Source organism: Amia ocellicauda, chromosome 3 (genome assembly GCF_036373705.1).
Source record: "Amia ocellicauda isolate fAmiCal2 chromosome 3, fAmiCal2.hap1, whole genome shotgun sequence".
Lineage (NCBI taxonomy): Eukaryota > Metazoa > Chordata > Actinopteri > Amiiformes > Amiidae > Amia > Amia ocellicauda.
The window spans coordinates 35,275,957-35,301,206 of NC_089852.1; the positions used below are offsets into that span (position 1 = coordinate 35,275,957).

Below are 25,250 nucleotides of genomic sequence, written 5' to 3' on the forward strand. Positions count from 1 at the left end.
GTGCTTTTCTGATGGCCTGTAATATGCTGTTTAAACTGTCTCTAATACCTGGTGGAAACTTATGCAAATGTGTTAATATGATAAGCAACCCGTTTCACAGAATTTATAGTGCAAACAGAATTCTCCTTCTCACTTAAATGCTATGAGCATTATTGAGAGTCATTAAATAACTACCTTCTATGGCAATTTCCCCCTGTCATCTCTGGCCATTAAAGTACTGTACACACATTTAAAAGACTGCAGGATAACATTTATTTTTTATTTTTTTATTTTTTTAGACAACAGAATCTCAGAGAACAGAAAATTACACCATCCTCCCACAGAGAAAATTGCTTCAGAATTGCTTGGTTATGAGATGTGCTTTAAACACCATTTGAAAAATAAAATATAAAAAAAAAAAAACACAAACATACGGTAATTACTTTTGGTGGAAATCCCATTGTTCAGTGTTGCCATTCCTTCCAGGCTTTTAGCCACCAGATTAAATCCTAAATAAACAGCATACCTTGTGTTTCCTTGTGCATTATGCTAATGAGGCTGATTATTACCTCTCCAGCCATCTCTCTTGTGAAGACAGGGTGACAAATTAAATGGAATTGTGTGGAGTTGTGCGAGGTAATGAGTGCTAAGTGAAGGTAAACAAGCGCCTCTGAAGGAAAAGTGGCCCTGATTCATCGTCTTGATGGCCTCCTAATTACTATTTAGGAAGGTCACCTACATCTTCTCCGGAGATGATGAGCTTGGAAGGAGACGCTCTTTTCTTTTTCCTTGTTTTTCCACTTGTTTTCCTGGTGCCAACCGGAGTCTGGGAGTGTTGATGGTTTTGATCTGCCCAGCTCAGCGGTGATCTAGAGGGGTGATCTCTGCATTAAGGAGGCACAATGGGGTCGTAAAGACAAAGGTTCTGGTTTTTGTGTGTTTTTTTTTTGTTTTCTTGCAGCTGAGTCAAAGATGCCTCAGGATTCCAGACACGGTGAATAACATTCGGCCCAGGAATGCAGAATGTATGATCCCATTGAGGGGAATTTTTAACTGATGAGATGTTTTGAGTCATTGGTGAAGCAGAATTAGATCTAGTGGGTCTGTGGGCATCCCATTGAAAGTGTAACCTATTGGATCCTCTGAAGACATTTTGGATCCTGGCAACTCCAATGTGGCAGCCTTCCACAGCCATCCCCTGGCCAGAGAGAGCAAAATCCCTCAGGAAGCAGCTCCTCAGTTTGAAGGGTGTATTGCAGTTGCTGGGCTTGTGCATCAGCTCACAGTGACCGAGCTGCACAGTGGGAAGTGCGCTCATATATCCTGACGGTCAGAAGATTCTGCCTTTATGGGGGTTTTGTTGTTGTTTTTACTGGTGGTCTTTGCCAGGGCAATTGATATCCTTAATTTTTTTGTGTTTCTTATTTCCATTTAGAAAACATATAAAATAATCCACATTTACTTAAGGGCGGTTAAAAATGACAAGATGAGAACAAATATGGGGGAAAAAAACATATTCCCTGTCCTGAAAATGGCTATTTACTTCAAAAATTGATTTTCCAGAGACGCCTTTGAACGATGTGATGCGTAAAAAAAAAAAGAAAGAAAGACAGAAAGAGAAAGGGAAAAAGCAACTTAATTTCCTTTTTAAGTTGCTACGTTCAGTTGAAAGAGCTGCCTGCCCGACTCTGTTAAACTAGTCACTGAACTACTTCATACTGACCTTTCAGTCCCCACTGTGAAGTGAAATTTACTATTATGAGTTCCTCGCTGTTAGAGCTGGAAGCCTGGTGATGGAACAGGAATAAATCCAATATAGATTGCAAGTCACTTGTTTTCCCACTGTGCTGCACAGATTCAGGGACTGATATTGAACTACTTTTCTCTGCCAAATTGTTCTCGAGGTATTAAAGACTTCACCATATATATGGACATCTCCACACAGAAGACTCCTCCACCCCATGCTTAATTGTGCCCCTGGTCTGCTCTGGTTAAAGGCCTCACTCTGCACCATTCACCTCCAGCGTATCCAGAAACTTCCATTTCTAAATCGGCTAAAGAGATGGTCATCTTATCGAGGTCATTTTTATTTTTATTTCATTCTACCCCCCACACACACCCACCCACCCGATGCTCTGTCGGTGAAGGGAACGTCAGGAGAAAATATTGTGAGCCGTATAAAATAACTGTCTTCAAGTCCAGAAACCAGTCTGAGTACGAGACAGCGTTCGCAATTATGGCCTGGTGATTCATTTGCTTCGCCGTCCCTGTTTTCTTTGAACAGTGCTGGGTTGAGTTTGAGTGAGGAAAACCCAAAGCCTTTACCTCTCAAATAGCCTATGATGATGATGAAATGCACCACTTTTCATATGAGCCAAATCAATACCCATTTCACATTAAAGATAAACACTATTTGCAAATAATGTGCCACTCAACTGCTAAGGAGAGAAAGGGAGGGAAAAAAATGAATAAAGCATCTTCCTTTCTTTTGACAGATACAGAGACATGGATATTTATATATTTTAATGCAGTAATTACTTTATGCCATCAGAGGGAGTTAATCCCTGTTCTGAATCCCAGGCTCAGTGTGATTGGGTGCTCGGGCTGTATTCCTGTGTCAGTGCAGCAGGCCGTCTGCATGTAGTTCTTGGATGTCACTGATGTACAAAATGAAAATGATTCCCGTGAGCTGAGCAGGGCCAGTGCATTTCTGCTCTCTCATACACGTCTTTTTATGCCATCCGCCTCCTTTTGTTGTTAACAGTTCTGTGGGCTGGGAGACAAACGTTTCTTGTTAGGCTTGACAGTTTAGTAGGGGAGGTAAATTATTTACTCTAGACTTATAGTCAGTATTAGGAAGGGTCCATTTTTGAGATGAAGCTGACAGCATAAGATTAATTGTTTGTAGGTTGTATGTAGGTTTTCTTGTGTGAGGGTTGACATGGAATGAGGGTTTAGATACTCTATTATTATCTTAATAGCTAGAACCTCAACTTTAGCCAATACCAGGATCTGAAGGTACACCCAATCCACCCTCATACATCTGTCCACCTTAGTTAACTATGTAGAATCGCAACTGGAATGGTAGACCTCTTCTATTGAACCCTGACCCCAGCCCAACCCCAAGACCTAAGCCTAATTCTATTCCTAGTGCAAAACACACATTAAATATCATTTAGAAACCCTAGACAAACCAAAAGTCTAAGTCTAGTCTAATCCTAGTCTGGATACCAATCCCCACTTCAACCACAAAAGGCAAGTAAAGTAAAGAAAAAGAAAGTACCAACACATCATTGATGACATACTAACATATCACTACCACTAGGTGTCGCTACTTACACTCCATAACTTGAGGAACTCAGCCACACTTTGCAAACAAACCCAATTCTTGTTTTTTAAACAAATTCTTCTTGGTTAGAAACATCAGACTCAGGTATAAGATGTTAGTGTTAAAATGGCAGTGATTTAGAGATATTTCCCTCCCTGTAACAAAAGCTGAAAAGTTGCTATTTTTTAATATTCTGACAATCTCTCCGAGTGTATCTATGTATCGATGTCTATAGCTGTTTAATATGGGGCTGCTGTGTGTTCGCTGATGCCTGCCTGCTGTGGGAGCATCACAGTGGGGCTGCCAGCCGTGGCAGGATGTGCTCAGGGCTGTTTCATCATCTGAAATTAATGGCTTTAAGGATTTATCTGTTCCTTTCTCCTATCGTTGTGTATTAATCTAATGTACTACATAAAACATACATAGTTTAAGGGTGTCAGACTGTTTATGAGGTACAATGCAATCAATACTTAAGGCTAGCTATCTCATATACAGGTATATATATAGAGAGAAAGAAGGGGGGGAGAGAATATTAAATGATATCTGCACAATAATGTTTCCTAACACTGTATTATTTTGGAGTATTGGAATATCTGAAGGATTAAGAATGAAAAATATATAGCAAATGACATAAAACCATTGTCTCTCTCATATGCATCTGAGAAGATCCATCACCTCTGTGATGCACATGTCCCTATGGGTTATTTTTAGGAACTGCATTTTTATTATAATCTCTGTATAGTACATGTTTTCCAACTACCTAAAATCCCCCAAAACAACTTGTGTAACTTAATTATTTTATATATATGACAATACTTTTGACAGATGTCCCAATTTGCCAACATAAACTAATTAAAACAGCATTTGCTAGGTTTAAAAGCTATAACTAACAAATCATCTGATTCTGGTAATTAAAAATAGCAATCATGTTCAATGCAGGTTATTTAAGAGCAGCTCTATTAAAATTAACCTGGTGCTAATTGAGCTTAATTTTCATAATTAACAAATATGCACGTCTAAATGCCTAAAGTCAATTTAATTTCCATGAAGGATGCATGCTCCTTTTTTCACATCAGAAATCATAGTATAATTATTGTTATATAGTCACATAAAAAATGAGTATGAATATATATATATATATATATATATATATATATATATATATATATATATATATATATATATACACACACAGATATATATATATTAGCAGTGATATAAAACAAAGCCTAATGTGTGAAATTGTCCTTTAAACAACACTTTCTTGCTCTGGAAATGTCTGTTTGATTGAGGCAGTGAGGCGGTAATGGGAGGAAGTGCTATAGATGTTCAGTGAAAGAAGGGGGTCTTACAAAGGTGGAATCAGTGAAAAATGCAGTTGTGCTCCTGAGCAATGTAGACTGATCTCCAAAACACACTTCCTTCTGCAAAGCTGAGCCCCGCCGCACACTGCCGTTTCATGACGGCTCGATCAATCTCTCCCTTTAGCCAGAAAAGCCCTAATTACCATAACTGCAAAACAATTGCTGTAATAGCAAAGTAATTATTTTAATATTTTTTGGTGCATAATTACATGAAAATATGGTAGCCTCCCAAGTTTTTCTAATTAGAAACTACTGGAGTTAATTTCTTTCTATATGTTTTTTTGTTGTTGTTGTTTTTGTTACAGCCTAATTTGCATATAAACAAAGAATGTGCTTAATAACATGGTATATTATTTCTTCTCTGCTGGCGAATTGTATGTGATTCTTGCAGCCTGGGAGTTGAGCCAGTTTTCAAAAGGGAATATAAAAATAAATAAATAAATAAAAAATAACATCAGGGTTGCAGAACACAAGTCTGTGTGCTTTCAATGTCTCTCTTTCATCAACTGGGGGGTGATCATTAGGACACTGAATTATAAAAGCAACACTTTTAATTGTTTACTGGGTTTGTATAATGTAATATAGACCATTTTCATTAATATAATATTTGATATAATATTTTAGGCAAACAATCATATCCACAAACCTACAGAGGCCTGTTCCACCATATTAATAATACAGTATCAATGTTATTAACATCAATAATTCATCATTAAATAATTGAAAACTGCATGTTCTGTATTAAATGGTCCAACACATAACTCCACAATCAGACTGTGATCCCTCTAGCCCATGCTGCACTGCAGGACTGATGTACTTGTTCTTCTTTGGATCACTAGTGTTTCCAGTCCATTCAAAAGGTTACTATTGGCTGGCCACTGCTGCATTTTACTCTCAGGAAAAGTCTAATCTCTTTTCAAATGGCTTCACTTACCCAGAATTGTGTTTACAATAAATTGCACATTTACCACCCACAAAAACACAGTGACCTGTAACAGGAAATGGGGGAACAACAACAAACCAAAACAAAAACAAAATGACAAAAAAAAGACAAAATAAAAGGATGGCTTGCATTACTGGGATATCTTGCCTTTCAGTTTGTCCTAAATGACAGGGCTATTACTGTGCCAAGAACTTCCTGCCAGGACTGCGTCTAAGCTTTGTGATTGTCCTGCAAAACGAAGTGGTTACTTCACTTTTCTGAGACTGATACACACCTGGGGAAAGTTGTTTTATATTGACAGCTACTTGTCCCTGAATAAGCTGATTACACTGAAACTTCGATTTGAGGCAAGGTGGTGAGGGCAGAGTATTCATAGAGACTTTTAAATATGTCAGCATGTCCCTGGTTTATGTGTTGCTGTGCATGAGATTAAGAAAGACTCTTTAAGAAATCCATGTACATTGGAGTGATTAAACAAGTTCCAGCTAACTGAAATATTATATATTTATATGCCTAGACCTGATTAAATCAGAACTTTGACCCATCTGCCAAAAGACCAAATTCAAACCTGCAGATTCCCATTGAGTAGATCCAAGAAACAAAAACATTTTAAATATAAAACATAAGGTGAAATAATCTGTGTAAATAAATGTATCTGTTTGAAGTTGCTGCAGAAATCCCATTTAAAATCATATAATTTATCTTACCAACCAAACAAAAGCAAAAAAATGCTCAATCTCAATACATTATGAATTCAGCCTACAGTCTGTTTTGCAATTATTTCAGTAACAGTATTAAGTGTTAAAAGGCTACGTTTCTTTACATTTCTTTAGATTTTAAAGTTAGTCATGTGTATTGGGGATAGATTGTGTGACCTTGAGAACACTGAAGATACAAAGAACCCGCTTCAATATACACTTTATTACATGTAACCTTTGCACCAGAATTTTAAAACATTTACATAAAATACAGACAAGGTCAAATAACATGAAAGCCCTTAATTAATTGTAATCAACTTTAATTTACATCCCGGTATACATAGTAGTTATTACTGCTAACTAAATAAATGGACTTCTTCGGTTTGGAGAAAAAAGCCACGTTTTGATAAGCAGATATGAAAATCTAAGTGCTAATAAGGTTTCATTTGCATACATTAGTTTGATGATCTTAATAAAGAACTCATTGAAGTATTCCTTCAGATTTTTTTGTTCTTATTATGCACATTTATGCCACGCGGCAATCAATAAATGGCAAAGTGGGGGGAAAAAATATCATTTTAAATGAAGACAGAAATAGTGTCTGATAAAATATATTACAGAGGACATTTTCTAGAATTGGGCATAACATTGTTATAAACACATGCACCTTTGTTAGTTGAAATGTATCACATATACAGGCACAATGCAGAATTTCCAAAAGCTGAAAAATTGATTGAAAATAAGTTTTGAAGGCATGATTTATACAGCTTTGTCTCTTTGTGTGGCCTATGTATCTAGAGCAATAAATGGATAAACAACATTTTACATAACTCATTCAAATGCCATGCATTCAGTGATCCAACTTGCTCTCTAGAAATCACTTCCCTACCTAGTACCTATCCCCCATTTTATAATTCATGATGGACATGTGATAGACCAGTGAAGGTGATATGCTTTTATCATTCTATTGATTTCTACTGGATTTCCCCTATACTAATTAATTCAAATTGGCTGAAATATTTACAATTTTCTTTTGGCTGAACCAGCATTCAACAGACTCTGAAAGGACATATTGGATAGTATAGTCTAACAGACAATATGTATTAACCCAACTGGCACTGTTTCAAATGTAGGAGGTGCATATTCCCAAATACCACTGCATATAAAACAGGCAGGACATATAGCAAGAAAAATGGACCATCACTGGACCAGGGAATTATGGGACTGAATCCTAAGACACAAACCCCAGGAAGGTGATGGGAAGAAATCAAAAATATTCTTGAAGCATGATGGATTAGAATAGACATGCAACATGCAATGATGGATTAATCTTGGATAAATATATAATGTTACAAGCAGATATACCAATTGATTTTGCTATGCTATTGACCTACATCTCTGTCATTTGGCATGATGAAACTTGGAAGCGTTTCAGAGGTTGCAGGGGTTCATTTAACAACAAGCTGTATTGCTGAGTATTTTTGGCTTTGCTTAAATTATATTCTGTGTGACCTCCTCATGTGTTTTTTAAACATTAACAAAACATTATAACAGTAATTGCAAAGATTAAGCATTGTGCTGCTTAGCTGAGATGTTAAAGAAATATGAAGGCTGACGCAGAAGCTTTAATTAATATATGCTGGCTGTTGAGTTATATAATTAAAAGATATACATCCACACTTTTAAACGATACCCCCCCATTACAGAGACAATGGGACGAGGCCGCCTAAATGCAATACCAACTCATACCCTTGGAAGAACTGCAAGTAGGTGTATTTTCATTTAATCTTTTTTTTAAAAAAGGTAATCTTCTGGCTAAATATTAAGTCATCAATTATTCTTTTACATAACTTTAAATTACCGAGTCAGTCTAGTAAAATTAGTGTCTTTTGTTTTCATGACGCCGTATTGCTGTTGGAAATTATAGTTGATCATAGCATGTAAGGCTTGGCCATTGTTGTCCCATTCATCAGTTGTCATTTTAAACTTTGCAGGAACAAAGTGAATAAATTGACTCTCTCGCGAGCTCATTATGCTGCTTGCTTTTAATAACTGCTAATTAGCTTTGCTTGCGCGTGCATATCAAAGCTCCCCTTTTTTGTTCTCCTTTACAAGCAGAGCAGCAGCCAATTATGCCACAGCAAAGCAAAATATCGAATGCATAACGAAACATCAATGTGTCCACCTCCCAATGTACACTGCCTGCATGCACTCTATTGGCAACTATACAGTGGTGATCGGAAAATGTAGTCCTATAATCTATTTAGTTAAAATACCTTATCCTAGCAGACACTGACTGTGTCCCCAGCACATCCAAAATCTCACAAGCACCTTGCTTTCGTTCTCAATCTGGATTAACCATATAAGCAAGCTGTCAGTGCTGAATAGCTACAATTTACCTTGCAAAAACTAGCTCCCTGGCTCCCCATAATGAACGAGTAACTCTTGGTATTAAATTGATAAACACATATGTATGCAAGTCCTGGACAAGGGCGTCTGCTAATCAATCAATCAATAAATAAATAAAAATAATAATCCCGTCAAATAAAACGAATTGAGGGTAACGAACTGCCAAAGCAAAGTGGTTATATCTGAGCAGACCTTGCAGCCTTAAAATACCGGGAAGCTAAGAGGTTTAATTGCGAACCTTGATCCATTTGTTTGTTATCTAGGTTCCAACATTTTTTGTTTGTTTGTTTGTTTGTTTGAAGAAATAAAACTGCAAAAATATCTGCTTGCTGTTGTGTGAACTTTGTGACTTCCAGCTGATGAAAATACAAAATCACACCTGCAAGAGCCACACACTCAGACAGAGACAGTGGAGAATAGGCATATAGATGGGCCTGACCTTTAAAAGCTTTTGCATTTTCTTCTGTACAGCACACCATCATTCTCCAAAACAATAATACAAATTGTGCAATATATATTCATGAAACATTTTTTGAGCCCATTTTAAGAGCTCCATGTAATAAAACTGAATATTCAGGTAAACAGGAAGAAAATGTTGATTGATTGATTGATAATTGAATGCTGCTGCCAGTTTAATATTTAGACCACTTTTAAGTACACAGATATCTTAAAATGTATATAACATTAAATTAAAATTATTTATTGCAGATACTCTGCAACTGAAATCTGTTTCATACTATGAATATAAAGCAAGTATGACTAATATATATATACCTTAATATACATTAAATATTTTAATATTAATTACATTGAAAAATGTTAATATTCAATGTCTGTAATGTGAAAGGAAAAGCGCGGCTGACTATCATGGGGAACACTTAAGATTTAGTTAATTAATATGCAATTATGCGCAATTACAGAGAATCAGCTTTAATCAATGAAATCAGATATGTAATTAAAATTTAGACATCAGCTACTTTACATCAGTTAATTATTAATTAGTATTTGACGTTTTTTTCTGATCGTATCATAGTTTTGATGATTGCAGATCAAATGAAAACCGAAACCTGGAGATGGCGCCAACTCAGGACAATGAAAAAAGGGTCTACTGTGTGAATGCCTTAAATACGAGACAATTGCTGTTACTTGTCTGTTTTATTGACCACTAAGACATTGGTCTAATTATCATGCCCCCATGCAAAGCTTCCTGTATGAATTTAGTTGTATTTTCACACAAAGGCCACAAGAAGGCGCAACGAATGGGCCAGTGTATTAAACAGGCTTTCTTAAAGTCTTCAATTTCATTTGTCCCAATAAACTACCTCGCCTACCCAACACACCCCCTACCTCGGCGTCTAACAAGTAGGCAAAGAAGGCAAAAGTTACTAAAAATGCGAAATTATAATAATGTTTAGACCCTAAATGAAAGGTAACGGTCCGTCCCCTCCCCTCTTCAACCTCTATTTCATGTTATAGTGCTCAGGGATGTCTTGAGATCTGTTCACCTGACTGTAGGGCTTTAAATAGATTGCAAATTGACAATGTGAATTGCGCCTTTTTATTATGTATGCTGGTAATTAGTGCATTTTAAACAAAGCGACGGTGCCCTGCTGGAAATAATAGACCCTGACATTTATTTGCTAGGGTTAATAACAGTGCCTGGATAAATGAATCAAATGGTGTCCCTAAAATAATACAGAACCTCTTAATATCAGTCTTTAGCATGTTTCTATTTGTGACCACGGAACATATATATATATATATATATATATATATATATAGTATTATGATTATTATAATTGCATTCAGCTGAGTGTAAATGGCCTCCAAAGTTTCTGCCACAATAATGCAATATTATTTATAAGTAGCATGTTGCAGCTAACAATACTGGGGTCAGAAAACGTACTAAATAATATCCAAATATTTATTATACGCACAGGTTGATATTGAAACGGGTTTCTCAACCACACTAATGCTATTACCTCTTTTACTGTTGTGAACACATAGAGGAACACACATTATCGTCCATAATATAAATCGCATTTAACATTAATATAGATGAAAGACATTTTACTTTACATCGCAATGTATACACACACACACTCAAGCACACATATATTACACATACATACACATATTATATACATTATATTACAAGTATTATTTAAAATGGGCCTATCTAAATACCACATTTCCTTAAATAAGTTATTGTGCAATGTAAAGTACAAACAACACGGGAATCAGGATAAACCTGTAACATGTCAGGGTATTATTTACACACAAAAAAGAATTGAAAAATAGGAAATATTAAATAAAAAAAATAAAAAGTTGCATGCTGAAAAGTAATTGCATGTTATTTAAATAATTATAAATCATCATATTTGTCACTGTTTTACTTTCGATATTGTCCTGTGTGTGCTTATAGCGAAAAAAGCAACTTGAAACTACTTTGCAAGTTTATGTGCTGCTTCTTATTTCTGTAAACTTGTTCATTTCGTTTTTTCTGTCTGAAGTTATATTTTTTATTATTATTTTCATGCTTGGCAGATCTAGCACTATATAACTGAACTGGTATATAAATAGAGAGAGAGTAAATTGCAGCTTGTTGAAGTTTGGGGATTGAATTGTGAAAATGATCCTTTTAGCAGAGATGGTGTGGAGCTGGATGAGGTCGCGCCATCCGCAGCGGGTTAAATAGACTTTCATTTAAAATTACATTCTCAATCTTTCCCAACTCTCTTCTGGCCGATTCCAAAAGAAAGAAAGAAAGAAAGAAAGAAGAGAAAGAATGAAAAAATTAACTTTTTCACTATTATTGCAAGCCTATCACTTTTTCAGTCAATCATCTAAGTTGTTAAAGGTTGCGTCGGTTATTATTTTTTCTATTCAATCAATATTTTTTTAAAATTTTGTATAGCGCCCTTCTCTGGGTAGCCAGATTTACAGATTAATAAACAGACAACACAAATAAACAAATAAATACACCATAAACAATTAAATAACATATTACAATCATTCGATATAACGAAGATAAGCGTCTTCCCGAGGCTGGGTATTTTAATGAGATTTAATCGAAACAGACTTGTATGATCTCAAGCAGGTTGGACAGCAAACTGCCTAAACAACCAAAACAAACAATTACACCTATGGAACTTATTTTGTGAAACGTCGTGTTCTATGATATGTCCTGCATTTGGACAAAATTATTTGCATTTATCTAAACGTAAATTATAATCCAAAATGTCGTATTACTAGAGCTATTGTTATTACAGATACAAAATACTAAATTCTGAGTTTGATTTAAAAAAAAAAAAACTAATGTAGAAACATCTCGCATTTTAATTCTCTCTGCTCATTTTTGTCACCTTTGCCAATGGAGCCTGAGTCCCAACGAGTTTTTTTCCTTGTTAAATAATTAAACTAATAATGTGAAAACATGACTGGAAACGTGAAATGCAAATGCCACATTTTAAGTCCAGTCCATTTACATTGTATTATTTAGACTTAATTAATTTCCCACATATAAAGATTCAAGTTGATTTCAATAATTTCAATTTATAGGCCTTACCAGTACCCCAGTTTTTCAGTCAATATGAATTATATACATACATACATACATACATACATACATACATACATACATACATACATACATACTTAACAGTTTTTTTTTAAAGTATAGTTAGACTTTTGTTAAATTATTTTTACGGAAAAAATAAAGAAAAGTATTTATGTATTATGTATTATGATCAACATCTGTTCACGGCGCACTATATCTTTTAGTTTCTTGTGATTACCTATTGATTCAACCATATGATGTTATCATTGACATTGGCCGGGGAGATAAATGTTTTTGCGCAGTTCTTGTAATGCGTTGCCTTTCAACGTGTCAAGAGCAAAGAGAAGAAGAGCAACAAAATATGGTCTGGAACTTTATTATGGTCTGGACCCCCCTGTCCTTAAAAAAAAAAAAAAAATCACCCGTCAAACTGAACTGTCACTGTCTTCATATCTTCTACATGAACTATTACAATAAAATGTAATGAGTTCGAAATGTTTAAATGTTGTGGTGAGCTAATCCAAATATAGAGATTAGTCATGCCTTAGGTATTAAAACCAAAAGACTTATGTATTAGTATTATTATTATAAAAGCAATAGTTGTACAGAAATATTTCTGATGATCAGAACATTTGAACATTTAGTAAAGCATCCACCACACTATATAATACAATTGAGTGCATTTTGAGAAATACTGTTTCAATATTGTAGGGACATGGAAAAGTGTATGTATGTATGTATTTATTTTTGTGTTTGTTTTGTTTATTTGTCAATAACTTATATTTATTAAGATGGTAAATAGCAATAGAACCTGCATACATGCATGTATGTAGCGCCGTATATTGGTAAGAGCTTTTTTCATTCTGATCACCTTAGATCAATAACAAAACATGACAGTAATTAGTGTTGGTCGTTTCTGATCCAGTCCAAAATTAAACTTCTGCAGGGAAGCAAAAGTTCAGTCCACACGGGGAGACTCCACCTCGAGGTTTGATTTCGTCTCCAAGTCTGTGGTTAATGGCAAAGAAAAATAAAGATCCTTTTGGTTTTGTCTGGGAGCCAATCAGAGAGGGAAGAGCCCGTCAATGTAAGAGAATCGGGAGCAAAGCGAGCGCAGCGCAGCGCACAGGACATTAGTGTCTCCAAGAGTGGCTGGAGAAGAGGGGGACCCGACAGACACCGGCGGAGAGACGCAGAAAACAAGGGGGGGCAAGAAAACAGGGTGGAAAAAAAACAATCTCCAAAAGGAAAAAATGAGCAGTCAGTACGAGGAAGACATTTCCGAGAGAACAGAGTGTAAAAGTAGATCTCCAACTTTGCTCTCCTCGTACTGTATAGACAGCATACTGGGCAGGAGGAGCCCCTGTAAAATGAGACTGATAGGAGCGCAAAGTCTACCCGGCAGAGCGGACCTGGACAAGGCCGGCCAAGGTAAGGGGTCAGATCTCAGCCTTGAGAAATAACGGGTTTAAAGAGCCTGACCAGGATCGGGCATCTACAGGCACAGGGCGAATGCCTTGAGAAGCCCCGACAAGATGGGCTATACCCTACAGCGTGGGTTTGTTGTGTTGCATTCATAATATATGGTTTTGGTTTTGTGTAAAGAAAAAAAAAAGGTGTAAGGATATCATTTTCTTGTTTAAGAGACACAATACTTCAAGCTGAGGCAAACACTGTCGCGGTATGTTGTCAACTGGAATAGATGCCTCAGGAAAGTGAGACAGTCTGCTCAACACTGTCTACATTTTGAAAGTTGTAACGATATAACTTAATACATTGGAACATTTCCGTTTCTAAAATGCCTGAGAAATATTTAGCACAAAACATTTAATACAAATGTAATATTACATATTCAATATACATTATATAAAAAATAAGTATTTACATGGCCTACGAGATATATTAGTATTTCATCTTTATTTAGTGTGATAATTAACTAAGTAGATGTATTGTCATTACTTTCGTTAACGTTGCTTATTGTTGATGTTACTGTTATTTATCCAATAGCAGCTTATGATTTAGTGCAACTCTTTAGCTTTGCTTGCCCTGGCGTTAAACATCTAGTGTAATGTATTTCATTTTATAAATGTATATTGTTTAATAACAGCAACATATTACTGCGGAATAGCTCTCCATATAAAATTATACTAGGCCATTTATAGGAATAACTGCATCGCTAACCGTGACATTATAACCAGATTAATGAACTGCGCATACAAAAAATAAAATAAAAACACAGATTAAAAAGCACTATGAACAGCGACATATGGCATTAACTGAAGTATTTTGGTTGTTATTTTTCAGGTTCCCCTAAAGACAGTCTCTCTTTCGATTCGGAGATCCACCTGCCCCCGAAGTTGCGCCGGCTTTATGGGCAGGGAGGGAAATACCTGGAGTCCAGCAGAGGATTTAACGAGCATGGGGAGAAAGGGGAGAGGGACAGAGTACTGGAGCAAACCTGTGAAAACCTGAAAATCATCCAGGCCCCGCAGGTCAGTATCAGCCGCAGTAAGTCCTACAGGGAAAACGCGACCTACAGCCAAAACGCAGGGGACCAGAGCCCGGAGCGCAGCGCGGAGGAGCGCACGGAGCTGGAGACGCGCCACTGCGAGGAAGACGCCGTGAAGGAGGAGAACTGCGGGGAAGGAGACCTGTCCCCCAAGGGTGAAGAAGGCCTTCACCACGATGGGGATGTTAAAGACGGGGACGACAGCGTGTGCTTGTCCGCTGGCAGTGACTCGGAAGAGGGGATGCTCAAGAGGAAGCAGAGGAGATACAGGACTACCTTCACCAGTTACCAGCTGGAAGAACTGGAGAGGGCTTTCCAAAAGACGCACTATCCCGACGTGTTCACCAGGTAGGACCACCTCAGTAGGTCAGCGCCTGCACTGCTAGAAGGCCAAAGTTTTATTTTATTTATTATTTTCAATGTTTTGTAGGCCGTTAGCCGTTATCATTAATGGTGTCGAATAACACCCAAAGCGCATCGGGAATAGCGTGAAAGTGGAATGATTCATTAGTGGGTTGTCAGCAAATACATAGCTATATCTATCTATCTATCTATATCTATCTATCTATATATATATATATATATATATATATATATATATACTGCATATGGTAAATTATATTAAACATATGTGTGTGTGTATAATCGAAAGTAATCTTTAGTACCAAAACCTCTCTTATTATATAAGTATAATCTTCAAACTAATACTGAATTAATGAATTGATGTATAAATATAAATTGATGTAGGAATAATACACGAATAGCTTATGCAGTTCAGCTGAGGTGTGCTATTAACCACGTGTATAACAAGGTGAGGGTCAGGGTTGCAGTCTAGGCTTGGGGTCAGGGCTCATGTATGTGGTCAAAAAGTGCCTTCATATGTTATTTTTGTGAGATTCATAAATAATTAATACTAAGAACTGGTGCCTATTATCGTAAAGTGATACCTTTATCATGTGTATATATGTATGAATGAATGTATTTTATATTATAGGGACTGGAGGGTATGAAATTGAGTGTGTGGTCACACTATTATTTTTAAGGTTATTGTTTTGTGTTTGTATGTATACAGAAATGTGTGTGTGTGTGTGTGTGTGTTTTGTTTTACCTCCTCAACTCTCGATCAAAGCTAACATTTTATTTGGCTAAAAAGTAGATTGTGCTCAAATTTCTTACATACAAAAGAAGGAGTTATTTAGGAGCGATTAACAATAACAAAGCGTACTTATAATATTCATAAAAAGCTTTAATACTTTGTGAAATTACTTAATATATTTAATATATTTATGTTTGACTAATCATCATGGAGAATGTGTACTCTACTAATCATCATGGAGAATGTGTACTCTATATCTATATATACAAATGATAAATAATTACTGATCATTTTATTTGAATAATTTCAGCATTATATATATATATATATATATATATATATATATATATATATATATATATATATTATAGCATTATTTAACCAAAGGTAAATGGTTCCCTTCCATTAAACATGACAGGTGGCACCTCAGTGTTATCGCTCCTCAGCTCAGCAAATAAGCTATAATAAGCACAATGTTTCAGATAAGAGTCAATAAGTTAGAGTCAAAACGGAGTCATCAGTTAAAGATGGAAGCGATTGATTTACCAGAGTTTTTTCCAGAGGGATTTGTAACATACTGTTTTCATACATACATATATATATATATATATATATATATATATATAATGGGTGCTTCGATTACTTAATAGCTTGTTAGATGTCTTTGAAATGTTAATGCATTGAGGGTTTTTTAAGCTCTGAATATTGAGAGCATTTTTTAAATGGTGTTGCAATTTTTCTAGAAATGCTTTAAATTAGATATTTCTAAATTAAAAACTATTTTAGAATAATTATTCTGCATGTTCTGTACAGAACTGCTAATACTACATAAATATTAGCCTTTATTATTCGGTTGTAATTTGCGAATGACTTCTATCCCTCCTGTATTTTCGTATAAATGCAAAAATAAAGGCTATTATAAAAAATGTAATGTAATATTATGTTGAGTATTTTTTTAAACTTTTTTTTTTTTAAATTATTTTTAGAGAAGAGCTGGCGATGCGACTAGACTTGACAGAAGCCCGAGTTCAAGTAAGTGGTTTAAATTTGTTTAACTTGTCTATTTATTTTAAATTTAATTTATGGCTACACAAATATTAATTTGTTCCCTATTAAAAATACAACACTTTAGATGCGAACCATAGGCCAAATTCATAATATTGACGATAATAATAATAATAATAATAATAATAATAATAATAATAATAATAATAATAAATACCTATTATTTAGTTTTGATTCTTATTCTTAATTATAATAATGCGAAGGAAACTTATGCAGCGCTTAATTTTGTAAAGAACATTGTTTAAACTATTTAGTGTACCAAAAAAAAAAAATATGATTCAAATTGATTAAGTTATTAATTGCATGGAAGTATTGGAGTAAAAACTGAAGGCATCTCTGAACAAATATTTTTAAACACACAAATCTATCTTTATAAAACCGTTCATTGTAGCCTATTGCTGAGAACACTGCGGTCACCGATCAAGCTTTATAAATGAAGAAAATAACAGAGCAGGATTGAAGTTAATCCTTAACTTTCATTAGTTTCCAGGTAAACCGCCATTTCCTCCTGTCGAAAGGTATTAACGGCAATGCAGAGTATTTCAGCTGTAATTAAGTGAACAATTGTGATTCATAAAAGCGCACTTTAGCGCCAGAGTAAACAGGCCCATTTCAGGGTAAAATGCTATTTGATTTCTCATGGCCTGTGAGAGAGAGAGGAGCCAGGATAATGCTATTTGATTTCCCATTTTCTGATTGCCATAGCCTTGCATTGATCTGATGCCTAGCTCTGGGAGCAAGTGAGAGGCTATTAAAGGCGTTTGCAGGTCCCCCCCCCTCAGTCAAAGCCTGGCTTGCATTTTCTAACCCAAGTCTCATAACCAAAGAGACCATAAACACTGCGATGCCCTGATGGCCAACATAAAACAGATGTCAGTGTGGGCTTGGAGATGAACAAATCACTTTACAGTTACAATACAGCCCAATCAATTCCATATGGCTCATTTAATACACAACAGCTCCTTGCATGAAGATAGTGGCGACTTTATGAGGTTTATCCCCCCCAGCCCCCCACTCACACACACACTGTTGACACATTGCTCTATTGTCACAGCCCATCAGTATATTTCAGCCTCGAATCGAAATACTAGAAAGTCGTGGGAAAGTTAAATAACTTTACCCTTTTGAGTAGAATTTAATTTAAAGAGTATTAATTATTATTACGCAGCCTTTCAGCTTCTCTGTCCCCACCTTTTGTTAACACGACTCTTAATGATCTCTTCCCTCCCATATTTAGGAAGGCTAAACCAGATTTTAATTAGGAAACTTAGGGTAACGGGCCATAAGGGAAAGGGTTTAAGGCTATGTAATTAACATTGACTTTCCGCCTATTTGTCACCTCATTAAAGCCTTTTTGTTAACTGAAGCGACAGCTTTTTATGATTGTTTTTTCTCTCTCCTTTTAAAAGAAATAAGCTTTTACAGCGTATATACATAATATAATACAAATGTAATTCAGGATGCAGTGCCTAATGCACGAGTAGAGCTCTACAATACATTATTCATATTTTAAATGAAACCATTATTTGAAAGTAACTTTTGATTCCATAATGTTTCATTCTACAAAATAATTTCGTTTTAGCATTTTCCACTATGTACCCAAATACACAGTCACATGAAGAGAGTACTGTTTGAAGGTGTATCGGTGTGGAGTTCATGCTGCAGGTGTCTCAACAGTTAACAGGATTAGTCAGTAATAATACTGTGTGCAATATCACCGCAATACACAATAGGAGAATGCGACACATAATAATAGTGCTGATTATGATTACCAACAGAATTCGGATTATTTAAATGTCTCAAATCTGTGCTGCAGGCCTTGAATGTTGTCTAAATAATTAAATGTGTCCAATTGAGAAAAACACAGCTTGTGAAAAGCAGCATGTGAAAGACAATTTGCTAAATGCCGAATTTACCTTCAAGTGCTACCAATGTGTTGTTCTTAGAAACCAGGCCATGCCGTCCTTAGACAAACACATTACCCCCAGAGATATCCTGATAGTATATTGCAGGCACTTGTAACCCGCTCCCTCTCTCTTTATAATTGCTAGGTGTGGTTTCAGAACCGCAGGGCTAAATGGAGGAAGCGGGAGAAGGCTGGAGTTCAGACTCACCCGCCAGGACTGCCTTTCCCCGGCCCCCTGGCTGCGGCCCACCCCCTGAGCCACTACCTCGACGGCAGCCCCTTCCCCCCGCACCACCCGGCGCTGGAGTCCGCCTGGACAGCTGCCGCCGCCGCCGCCGCCGCCGCCTTCCCGGGCCTGCCGCCCCCGCCCGCCAGCTCCAACCTGCCTCCCGCCGGGACCCCCCTGGGCCTCAGCACCTTCCTGGGGGCAGCCATGTTCCGACACCCGGCCTTCATCAGCCCCACCTTCGGCAGGTAACTTTATTGCATTTTTGCACTGGCCTGGCTCTACTGAAGCCCCTAAACTGCTGGTTGTTAAAATGCAAAATAAAATCCCAACCAGCTTGATTTTGTAAAGCACCTTTTACGTTGTAGATCAAAAGCAGAGATATAACGTGATAGATTAATAGTTACAAAATAGCAGAGCATAGTTTCCAATGTAACGAACAAACAAAACCCCAAACTTGTGGAGAAGTGTAGCAGAGCTGGTTTAAGGTCCTATCACCACATGCCACAAGGAGACTCAAAGCAGAAAAAACTAAAAACTAGAAATGATTCTCACTTCAATACAAAAACAAATGTCATAACATTCCTTTGATGTTTAATCCAAGTTTTACACTTAGACATTGATTATAGCTTATTCACCTGCAGTTTAAATGCATCAGTACCAGAACAGTGTACCCTCCTTTTTTTAGGTACATACAGCTCTTAAACAAACTTCAATACTTTCTGAAGTGTTTTTTTTATAGTTCAAATTCTAAAAATTGTACTTCATTAAATACACCAGGGCCATGGATTTTGTAAGTATATTTCTGAAGGTGGCTACAAGCTGTACAGACACCATTTCTTTCCTCCTTGAGAAGTAATATCCACTCCAATACACTTCAAACAAGGCACGAAAGTAGAGAAATAACAAACATATTAAGACTGCAATTAAACTGATGCCTTTATTCAATTTTTGTGCTTGTTGAGAATTGTGATAATCTTCCTGCCAGTGGAAGTTGCTGCACAAACTCCATTATAAGAGGAGCTCCCCTAGTAGGGCTAATTTAGTTGTATTGAACGGCAGAAATTAATAAATACAGAAAGAATTTGGAACTGATGTTAACCTGCACTCAATAAAATTGTAATGGAAATGGAAAAGGAAGTAGGTAGTGTAAATGCATCTGAATTACAATGAGGCACTGTTTGGCTGAAGTGGGGGAGCACTGCCCAGTTATGTTTTATTTTTGTTTTGCTTTTTTAATTTCAGTTAGTGTCCATGCATATTATTTGCACGGACAGTTTTATATCTTTTGCATTCTTGGTGCACGGCACATTTACTGCGATATGTGTACTGTATGTGTTTCTGTGCGTAAATAGGTATTCTGCTCTGCACTTTGTTAGTTGAACTTTAGTGGGTTTTAGGGAACTTTCCAACGCTTCAGTTGCACATTTTGGCAGATGTGCTTTTGCATGCGTTGCGTTTCAGCGTACTGCACAGTTGTGAGAGTCCAGTCAGTGTGAATGAAAGGACTCATGCTGGCCTGATACTTGACATAAACTGAAAGGCTAAAGTCTTTACAAGCATAACAAATCCATGTAGTCAACCTAGTTTGAGAGCATCCGAATCGTCGATCATAGAAGACACGGAAATCAGTCTCCAAGCACTCGGGATTGTGTTTGAAAATAAGACTAGAACAAATTAGCAAAACTGGGTAACTGCAAAGGTGTTGGTCTCCCGTTTAACATCTTTCCTGTACACCCCACAGCATTCCTTCAGCAAATGGAATTGATAATCACCGATAACACTCTCACACAGATTTGTAGGAATGCGCTGGTTGGAAAGTGATTTTAACAGATGCTGATCACACATAATTCAGGCAGTGTGAAAAAGGTACATGTGGATTGAGTTGCTGTGGAATTGTTAAGTGAAAGAAAGGCAGCTACAGAGCCTTCTCTCACAGCACCGAGCCCTGGGGGTAATGTAATTAAAAGTTATTTTGCAAAATCCTCTAGAATTAGACTGCAAGAAAGGTTTTTGGAGATATTTTGGACCTCTGCCTATTATATTTATATATCATGAATGGGAATTCCCTGTAAGATTGAAGCTACAATATTTGCCTTGTAAAATAATAAAAAATTAAAAACTATATGTGTTAAAAATGAAACAGTTGGGACCAGTAGAGAAACGGTGTGTGGTGTGTGTGTGTGTTTGGGAGGGCTCCTTAAACCAGCAAAATGAAGTTATAGGAACACAGAAGAAGATATTTATGGGATTCTACAAAGTACCAAGAGTGGATTTGAGAAAGCACATAAAAATAAAATAATTGCGTAAAACGTGGCCTTGTCATGACATAGAAATGGGTATCAATTAAACCTAAGTGGAACTATAAAGATTCACATTGTGAGGTATTATTCTAATTGCAAATCCATCTCTAACTCTATTGGAACATGTCTTTCCCTTCACTGACACCCACACAATGACTTTGTTAAAAATGCAGGCTAATTAAAGTTGTTTACCATAATCACATATCCTGCATGCCTTGTTAGCCAGATCTTATAGATAAACACACTTAGATGAAGAGGAGTTTTGTATTTACAGTTTTGTCACCCTAAAGCACCTCTCCAAGTAATACTGAATACCAATCAAGTTGCTTTGTATTTCACCACCAAAGATGTATTTTCACATAAATATTTTTCACTGCAAGTCAGTGTTTTACTGCTCTCTAATTATGATTTCTTACCAAACTTATAAATAGGTTTATAGTCCATTTCTTAATATCTCTCTCCCTCTGTCCCCCCCATATATATATATATTTAAAAAGTTTTAATTATTGACTAAAGTGAAAAATCCCTTGTTCTACCTTCATGAGCTATAAAGGTTTTGCTCGTGAAATAGCACACTTGAACAGATTACAGCACTTATGCTAATACTATGCAATTAGTAAGATATCCGTCCTTTGCATTTATCTTCAATGCTTTTCTCTTTCCTTCACTTCAGTGTTTTTCAATTCAAATCCTTCAAATTAATTTTAAAATATTGAAATTTCTACACGAGAAACACGAAAACAGACAATCCACTAAATTCCCTGTTAAAATCAAAAGCACAATACTTCATCAAGCATCACGTTCTTAAACAGGCTGCACTCCCCAGTGTGAACACTAGGCATTTAAATCTCATATTTTACAGTTGTCCCCCCACAGAGTGAAGCCCCTCTGGGGATGCCTGAACTCAGGGAAGCTATAGTGACTGCCTCGCTCATTCCTCTCCCTTCTCCTTCCTCCACACAGGCTTTTCTCCACGATGGCACCCCTGACCAGCGCTTCCACTGCAGCCGCTCTTCTGAGACAGCCGGCCCCGGCAGTGGAGAGCGCGGTGCAGGCCAGCGGTCTGTCCGACCCCACCGTGGCTGCGGCCGACCGCCGGGCCTCCAGCATCGCAGCCCTCAGACTCAAAGCGAAAGAGCACTCTGCCCAGCTCACCCAGCTCAACATCCTGCCGTCCAGCAACACGGGCAAGGAGGTTTGCTGAGCCCAAGGGCCTACACTCACCAGGAGCACGACCAAATTCAAAGAGGACTGGCAACTCTCGCAAGCGGCTAGGATTCTGAAGGCCCCATCTCCCCTACACTCCCTATCCACCCCCCCACAGTCCACAACCACACCTTGTGCCATGCATCAGAAAAGTCATGAACTGGCTCGAACCAGCATTGGTCACCGAATAGAACAGTCAGGATAGATGATAAAGAGTTGTTTTCTTTTCCTTCCATAGTAAACTAGAACTCTTATAACCCAAGGTGATGCACACTTACTTACATGTAAGTATGAAATGTAAGCAAAAGCAAAAACATACAAACTTACTGGAAATGCAAAAGGTCCTTAGACAATGGATCATTTTCTTCACCTGTAATGGAAGAGCCAACACATGGAATATCATTTCACCTGCTTCCGATGTACTTTGAGAGATTGAGCACACGGTCATTTTTATTATCTACGCCACTGTGTGACCAGAAGTACAGCCGTAACGGCACATTGACGCGAAACATTCGTAAGACTGGACTACAAAGTTGGGAATGACTCGAGCTAATGGCATATTACCAGAAGTTGAAAGTGGTGCACTTACATTATAGGATTGTTCTGTCCTTCATCTGTTTTACATTGTAACCAAGGTTGCTATGCCAAAGGGAAATATACTACTGCCAGATTTTTGGACTGTTTTAGTCACTAAACTGTGATTAGTACTTCTGTACATAAAGTTGTAATTAAGAAAAAAAAGCAAAACAAAGCTTTGTATATTTGAAATGTTATAAAAAGAAGTTGCACTTGATATAGTATTGTATGGATGTTACCCTGTAGATTTTTTCCTGTGTCTGTGAAACAATAGGTTCCTAGAATATTATTTATGTAAACTCTTTATTTAACTTATAAGCCACAGGTTTTGAAAACCTTGAAAAGGCAATGATACTTTTTTTGTAATGTAAATGTTTGTACTTTTCCTTGCCTCAGTTGAGGCAGAAAAGTGGCCTACTAAAAATAAAAATGTTGAACAAGCAACTTCATCCCTTTTTAGTATATTTCAAATCCACAGGGAATATTTCTCACAGAGTAAAGCTGTTAACATTGCCAGGCACTGGACTTGCATGGGTCTTCACAGAAAAAATAATAATAACCAGAACACATCTCCCCTCTCTCTATATGTCAATCTATATCTATATGTGATGTGTAATTGAACACAAATAAACTGTCTTGAATCATAAGAGAAGCACAATAAAGATTAGATTCACAGCCTACCTACAGCACAGTAATAACCAACAACTGTGCTCTTTACGAGATAACAACACACGTGTAAATAATAATGTGTTTAAAAAGACAGTCAAATAACCATAATACAGCACTTAAAAATACTACCCGGGATATAATTATTTCCTGATTGTTTACAACCTAGTATGGAGACATAAGACACAATTGCGCATTTTTTATGAATGTATTTATATATTTATTGTCAGATAGATGTATTGTTAATTGTAACAACTTATGATAACCGCGCAGTCTCTGCTAAGTATCACATTAAGTGCGTTATTGCCGGCATTGAAAGCGCAAAGGCAGGGGAGCACTGTTTTAAAAATGCGCAATTACTTATCAGGAAGACAGTGCAAATATTTAGTCGGAGAGCTTCCCTAAAAACACATTAGCTTATTTGAAGACTGTTTTAAACGGTTAGCGATCTTCAGGCTTGAGATCACAGATACAACGATTTTCGGAGTATGTTGTCCTTTACAAGAAAGCATTAAAAAATAAAACTAATTATATATCTATAAATAGACTTTGCATGTCGTTTTTTCTTTAAAAATACATGCAAAGGCTGAAAATGTGCTAAAAAGTCAAAGAAATTGAACACATTTTACAGTAAGAAATTAAGTAGCACTTTAGAGGACTTTTTTTTCAAGTTCGTACCACTTGAAGATTTATAAAGCAAAATAATAATAATAATAATAATAATAATAATAATAATAATAATAATAATAATAATAATAATAATAATGCAACAACGTCAACATAGGCTTTAGTTAAAATACATACCCACACACACACACATACATATAGATAGATATATAGATAGATAGATAGATAGATAGATAGATAGTTTAAATGTCCAATTAGTAAGATGGCTATAGGCTATATGCCTCAGTAAAAGCACTTATGTCGGGGCTGTTTTCGGGTCTCCCGGGTTACTGAGCCCCGTGTTAACAGTGTCTCTGGGCGCTTGTTTGCTGAAATCCCGTTTGTTTTAACTGTTGCTGACAACCCTATAGACACAGCTTGTTTAACTGGGGGCCAACTCGTCTCATTAAGAGGCAATTTAATGATATTACACCAGAGCCTCCAGAGATTTCGTTTTGGAAAGGGAAACAGGAGAAAGCTGTAGTGATGACTGCTTCATTGGTGTTTCGTTTATATGCCACTATATATATATATATATATATATATATATATATATACACACACACACACACTTACACATATATACACATACTTAAAATATATAGAAAGACAAACACAATAATGAAATTCAAATTACTTATATCTATTATATCTAATGGGGTTCCTAGAGAATCAAATGGGCAATATTGCCGCCAAATAATAATAATAATAATAATAATAATAATAATAATAATAATAATAATAATAATAA

The 25,250-nt window shown here is 36.5% G+C and overlaps 1 protein-coding gene across 1 annotated transcript; it reads left to right on the forward strand.

The window, feature by feature from the left end:
• The first annotated feature begins 13,363 nt into the window (after positions 1-13,363).
• arxa (aristaless related homeobox a) lies at positions 13,364-23,611 on the forward strand. The gene is made up of 5 exons (XM_066699206.1): positions 13,364-13,711; positions 14,585-15,137; positions 16,872-16,917; positions 19,002-19,330; positions 22,349-23,611. The coding sequence occupies exons 1-5, from the start codon at positions 13,534-13,536 to the stop codon at positions 22,587-22,589; spliced, it is 1,347 nt and encodes a 448-aa protein (XP_066555303.1). The 5' UTR covers positions 13,364-13,533; the 3' UTR covers positions 22,590-23,611.
• Positions 23,612-25,250: the final 1,639 nt, after the last annotated feature.